The sequence below is a fragment of the Haliaeetus albicilla genome, chromosome 9, assembly GCF_947461875.1.
Source record: "Haliaeetus albicilla chromosome 9, bHalAlb1.1, whole genome shotgun sequence".
In the NCBI taxonomy this organism is placed as follows: Eukaryota; Metazoa; Chordata; class Aves; order Accipitriformes; family Accipitridae; genus Haliaeetus; species Haliaeetus albicilla.
The window spans coordinates 23,570,646-23,576,903 of NC_091491.1; the positions used below are offsets into that span (position 1 = coordinate 23,570,646).

Below are 6,258 nucleotides of genomic sequence, written 5' to 3' on the forward strand. Positions count from 1 at the left end.
CACAGCAGACCTTTCATAGCCAAACCCACAGGCACACATCCTTAGTTTATAGGAACTTTCCTTAGAAGTGAGAAAAATTAGCACTACAATACTTTTAATTATAAATTGCTGAATACTGACACATTTATGCTTAAACTTGATTCAAAATGTGTATCTGTTCTGATGACATAGGTATATGCTGTACCAAAAACATCATTCACTTTTAGTCTCTCTGATATCACTTGTTTCCTAGCTCTCTTACTCATCTTTAGTCAGAGATCTTTAAGAATTTATTTATCTCTATGACCGGTATCTGTGCTCCAGCAAGGCTGTATATTGTAATGCTGGTGATAATAGCATCATTTTCAAATGCTGACATTTAAAGTGGCTCATATACACACTGTAAAATTAGACCTGAGAGAATCTTTTCCTAACATTTACCTGGTTTCATCAGGATGCTGGGCCAAGAGCAGTGTCAGACTTAAGCTGAGCCTTTTACACAGCTACACTTGCCTAACATGTAGTTGGGTAAATAATTCAATATCTTCCCCAAGAAATTTGGCCAAACTAAAGTAACATTAACAAATCTGATATTATTTACCCCAAGATTTTCTCAGCTTTGTACACTGAGTATCTTACCAGTGTAGATAGATAAATATACAAGCCTTTTACAGTATTATTAAAAACATCATGAAAAGCAGTCTTCGTGTTGATAAATCAAAGGGTTCATATCAAACCCACTATTCTAAGAGTTGTGCTTAGCCACAAAACACCATGATGTATCTTTCATGGGCAATAAAATATTACCATGCATTTCTCATGAATAAGCAAAATGTGGAATGTTCACTGGCTGAAGCTACAGAAGATAACTGTGTTTTATTTGTAAGAACAACTCTTAATAACAAGGATATGAGAGATGTTAACCCTTGGAAATTTATTTTCCTGCATTTAATGCAACAAGTTTGAAAAATCCCACTTACCCTATACAGATCCATAATTTGTGAAGCTGTGTACTCCTGGGATTGATTCAAGGGCTTGAATTTAATTTCAGAAGGTGCTTTGGCTGTAAAAGTAAATGGACCAGAGATGGTGTCCAAGTCATGGGTACCTATTGCTACTAATGCTCTTCTCCTAGAAAGAAAGAAGGCAAAATAATGATTTTACTAGTAATACTTGGAGTTCTTTTGAGATAGTGTATCATGATGCTCTATACACCTATGCATTCATAGAACTTACTGAAAAAGAAGGGCAATTTTGAGAAGCCTCAAAATTATTTTCACAAATAACATTTTAACAAATGTTAACAATGCAACAGTCAAAGGCAAATCTAATGGGCCTGTTGTGAAACGCTTCTTTCTCAAATGTTGTAGGAGCTCTAACAGCTATTTATGTTGAAAAATATTGAGAGCAGACAGAAACAGGCAAGGAAATGAGAAGGATTGAGAGCTGCTACAAAAGATTTTTCCTTAGCATAAATATAAATATAATGTCTCTCTGCAATAGGGATATGCAGTCTTAACATGTGATAAAATCATACATGTAGACACTATACACTGCTTTAAATTTAAGCACTAACCTGCAAATATTTTGATGTAGTTTTTCTTGGAGGTCAATGAAACTATCATAACGTTCCTTGGTAAAATTTATATTACGAAGGACTGCAGCTACAGCATGAGGACGGACTTGGACAGTCTGCAATTTACAACAGCAACACATTGTAAATTTCAAGTACACAGAATATACAAAACTAAAACTGATTAAATGTGCACTTTTTTTCATAAAATCCTCTTTTGTAAAGTAGTATTCAAAAGGAAAATTCATGGGAAGACATCAGAATCTCAAAGGGGAAAAAAACCCAAACAAACCCACTCCAGGTCTGGTAGAGACAAGGAGGTTTCCAATATACTGTGTAATGGCCCAGAAGGTCAATGCAATGTGAGCATCTGAAACTTTGATTTGATCTGCTACTAGATTCACCCAAAATAATTTGTGTATTGTTCCTGCTCATCCCCTTCCCTAAAAATAAATCACAATGAGTAGAGATATTTCAATTTCTTTAGCTCTTGTTCTGCAAATAAGATTTCCAGTCTCACTGCTCTTATAAAATTGGTACTGATACCTATCTTGCTGGTTCAGAAACTCTCAATAAATTTGCAAAGGTGCAGTAAACACTTTTACCTCTTCAGTGATAATCAGCCTCTGACCTTCACCCTGAGCTGGTATTATCTTTTCGTACCTAGGGAGATTTATCCTAGAATAAAACCAGAAATAAGTCTGTAATTGAAAGAAAGAAAGTTCCCCAAATGCAAGAAACTTTAGAAATGTGGCAAAAATCACATACAGAAAACTTTCTTAGTAACATTTCTTGGCATGTAAATTAGCTAACTGTTTAAAACTTGTTTTCTATGGGATGGTAAACAGGTTACTGAACTAGAAAGGAAGGACTCAAGAAGATAAACTCATAGCAGAAAAGTGAAATAAATTATTTGTTTTGGTATTTATTACAGAGGATCACAAGGAAGTTCCTCTGCAGGAGTTCTTTACAGAGGATATCTCAAATGGAACAGCAGCTGAAAAATTTTTAGAACAGATCCAAACCCCAGTAACATTCTAGTCTAGCCTTTTAAAAATATACAACAGATCCTCTCCAAAGGAACATCTGACAAATCTGGTCTACACATAAGATCGTACTCAAAACCCAAGCAAGTGGCAAGTTTGTTTATTGACCAGAAATGGACTCACATTTAAACAAACAACAAAAAAAATCTCACAACTTTGCATTACCTTTCTTTAAAGACCTGCAGTCCTCGGACCAACCCTTCAAGGCAAAGAAGGTCATAACGGTTGGCAGGAACATCAATTTTATAGAGAACAGTATCAGATGCACCTTTTGCCTTTTCTTCGCCTTTTTCTTTACTTATAATGTCTTTCTCAGATGTCTGAAATTAAGCAAAAATGTGTTTTTAACCTGAAATATCTTAGCATTGACAGGAGTATGATAGTGAGATAATATAATAGGAAAAATTGTATTAATTAAAAATTTAACGGTGTAATTTGGATTTATACAGCAAATGGACACACTAAATACCAGAAATGACATAAAATCTAAACCTTTCTCAGATTCAGAGATTGTAATGCAGTATACCAAGAGAAAAATTCACTGTTAGAATTTGAATTCTGAAAAAAGAGACGACAGCAGCAAGAGTCGCCAGGCTAGCAGATCCCAGTAGAGAAAGGAGACCTTAGTTTTGGCAATAGATTGGCAAATGACTTGTCTTATCAAGTCTGTTCTGAAATGAAGCATAACATATAATGTTCAGATGTCTTTTGATAAACATCATTAAAAGATCAATTAATTCAAATTAAAAAGCAAACCCAAAACAGGTCTACTTGAACAAGACTTACATGGATACAGTTAAAAGGGCTACCAAATTTTCACAAGTACAGAATCTAAACTGAAACTTTAAATATAAATAGTTACAACTTAGGTAACAATGTCCAGGACAAATATATTTTTGTGGATATTGCACAGAAGAATGCATACAAAACAAAGCCAAACAGATCTTGTAAAGTATGTTCAATACATGGTCTGTGGCCGTATTTAGCATAAGCTGCTAAATAAAATGGGGTGAGAGACTGAAGATCAAGTAGCACAGACTGCTGACCTCTGAGAAGTATAGGAATATGCCATCTTGGGGTCTCTTACTTCCAAGACGGTAATTTTTGTATGTCTGGGCTTTTTTTCAGATTCAAACCACCTGTGTTAATACAGTCTATTACAAAATTATTTTATAATGAGAAGCTAAAGGTATGTGTTACGTGTTCTGCCCTGTGGTATGGAGATACATGAGGATGTTTCAGGATGAAAAGCCTGCTGCAGTACTGCTGAAAGATTGTACAGGTCAAGGGGACCTTCAAGTCTTGTCCACGCTGTTTTTTGAGGATACCTGGGGTATGGTATCCTCCAAACCTTGCCAGACATTTCCTTGTTACATGATAAAGGGCATCGGCCAACACTTTACCAGGGAACATGCTGGAAATAATGCAGTACAAACTCTTACCAAATATAAATGCTGTCAGTACACTACATCTACTGAAAAAGTAACAAATAAAAATGTTACTTACAATTTCATCAAGCTCCAAACCAAACTCAAAGCAAAGCTCATTAAATTCTTCATCAGCTGTGAAGAAAGAAGGTGAATTTTAGTTAATAAGCAGACCTGGGTTTGTTTTGAATGTTTTCAAACAAGATAACAAATGCTATTTTTTAAAAAAAGGGTAAAAGTAATTTAAAGAATTTTCTTATATTTGCATCTCAGTAGCAGTTTCTTGAGTACAGATTGTGTTTATTGACATGTTATTCTCACAGTCACAGTGAGGGCTTCTGAGCCTCGGAGCCTAGCTTTGCTACCAGCTCCTCTGCCAAGTTTGTCAGAGTAACTCTGGCCTGAACAGATAATGAAAACAGGAGGGAGTAACTGGACAGCTTCTGCCAACAGCTACGGTTTTTAATCAGTCAGCTTGTCATACAGAGGTTGCATCAACTGCGTTATGACATGCGAGTAACACAACCCTGATCTGAAAATTGAGATTTGCACCCATGGGTCTTAAGAGCTTACGAACACCAGTGTGGGCTAGATAAACTGCTGCATGTCCCCAAGCGCCCCTTCAGCCAAACAAACAGTTCTTCAGCCACATTTCTAAGGAGCCAGGGAAGAAGGACTGAGTGAAAACACGGCATTAAGTGTTTGCTTTGCCTGCTCCCACCTCTTCCCTCTCCTTTCTGATTTAACCGGTTCCTAAAATAGGCAGGGAAACTCCAACCACGATTGGAATCGGGATACCGCGATTTGGAAAGGCATGGTTCTGATTTCCCGGGCAAAAGGCTGAAGGGTCCAGGGAGAATACACGGCTTTGTCTGGCACGCCGTGGGCTTGCGAAGAGCCGGCGGCCGGGGAGCACCCCTGATGCGGCCACCCCTGCCGCTCTGAAGCCCGGGCTTTCCCCGAGGGCTGGCTCAGCTCCGCGGGCACGGGATAAGCAAGGAGCGAAGGGGTGCTGCCGGTGGACGGCCGAACTGCCCCATCTCCGCCGCCCGTCAGGGGTTTGCCCGGGGCGGCAGCCGGCGGAAGGCGCCGCGGCCGATCGCAGCCCAGCGGACGCGGTGACCGGAGGGAGCCGCCCGGCAGGGCCGCGGACGCCTCCTGGAGCACAACCGGAGGATCCCCGAGACGCTTCAGCCAGGATGCGCTGCGGGCGGCTGCACCGCGCCGCCTCAGCCTCAGCCGCCGCCCGCCGCCCCGCGAGCACGGGTCGCCCCGGCCGGCCGGCCGGGAGGCGCCGTGAGGCGAGCCGCGGCCCCGCGCAGCCCCCGGCCCGCCCGCGCCACTCACTGTAGGTCCTGCCCAGCGCCTGGAAGAGCAGGTCCCGCTTCACGCTGACGGTCGGCATGGCGGCACCCGGCTCCCCCGCCCCGCGCCTGCGCGACGGCCCGCCAGGCCCCCGCCGCCCCGCGCCGTGCCTTCCGCCGCGCTGCCTGAAGGCCGCCCGCCCTTCCTCCGGCCCGCGCCCGCCGCCCCCCTCGCTCCCCGGCGCGACGGCGCGGAGGCAGCCCGGCCGGGCGCCCTCGGAGCGGGTCGGCCGGACTCCTGCGCACAGGGAGGAGGCGGGCAGCGCGCCGAGCGCCGGCAGCGCGGCGGGCAGCTACGGCGGTCACATCAGCCCTGTTGGGCGGGAGCCGCCGCGCCCGTCAGCGGCGTCCTCTGGCGTGAGGCGGCCGGCGCAAGCGGCGAGAGGGGTCGCCCGGCCGCGGCGGGACCAGCCCGCGCTGGACGGCGAGCTGCGGCGTTCCCGCTGTCCCGAGCGGGGCGTGGGCGCGACCGGGACAGCGCTTTTGCAAGTTTTGGGGTGGGAATTTTCATGCTGGATTTTTTTTTTTTTTGGCCGATGCCTGTCACTGACGCCCTGGGTTAAGCGCCGGGGGTTGGAGGAGGTTGTGCACGTGCTGGATTAATTAAAAACGAAAGCGTTAAACCCAAAGACTACAGGAGCCTTAAGTTCTCGGTCAGCGTCCATAAACTCCTTAATTGTAAGAGCTTTAAGCGCGGGGGTGCGCTGGGGGTGAGGCGGGAGCGGCGTTGGCCGCGCTGAGGAGAAAAACGCGCCAACGCTCCCCATGCCGCGCAGCGCGGACGGTTCCGCCTGAGGAGGGCTCCCCTCGGGCTCGCGGCTCGGACTAATAAAGCCGCGGGCGGCTCCGCCCCCGTTGCCCGGTGTCGT

The 6,258-nt window shown here is 44.6% G+C and overlaps 1 protein-coding gene across 2 annotated transcripts in view; it reads right to left on the minus strand.

Moving 5' to 3' along the window:
• The window catches only part of FARSB (phenylalanyl-tRNA synthetase subunit beta), a 41,482-nt gene extending 35,987 nt beyond the window's left edge, over window positions 1-5,495 (minus strand). For both annotated transcript variants that reach the window (XM_069792102.1, XM_069792101.1), the window contains exons 1-6: window positions 5,373-5,495; window positions 4,105-4,160; window positions 2,764-2,918; window positions 2,158-2,230; window positions 1,556-1,671; window positions 960-1,110 (exon numbers count right to left, since the gene is read on the minus strand). In XM_069792102.1, coding sequence (XP_069648203.1) covers window positions 960-1,110; window positions 1,556-1,671; window positions 2,158-2,230; window positions 2,764-2,918; window positions 4,105-4,160; window positions 5,373-5,430 — 609 coding nt within the window. In that variant the 5' untranslated portion in view covers window positions 5,431-5,495. The remainder of the gene's footprint in view (window positions 1-959; window positions 1,111-1,555; window positions 1,672-2,157; window positions 2,231-2,763; window positions 2,919-4,104; window positions 4,161-5,372) is intronic.
• Between the last annotated feature and the right edge of the window lie 763 nt (window positions 5,496-6,258).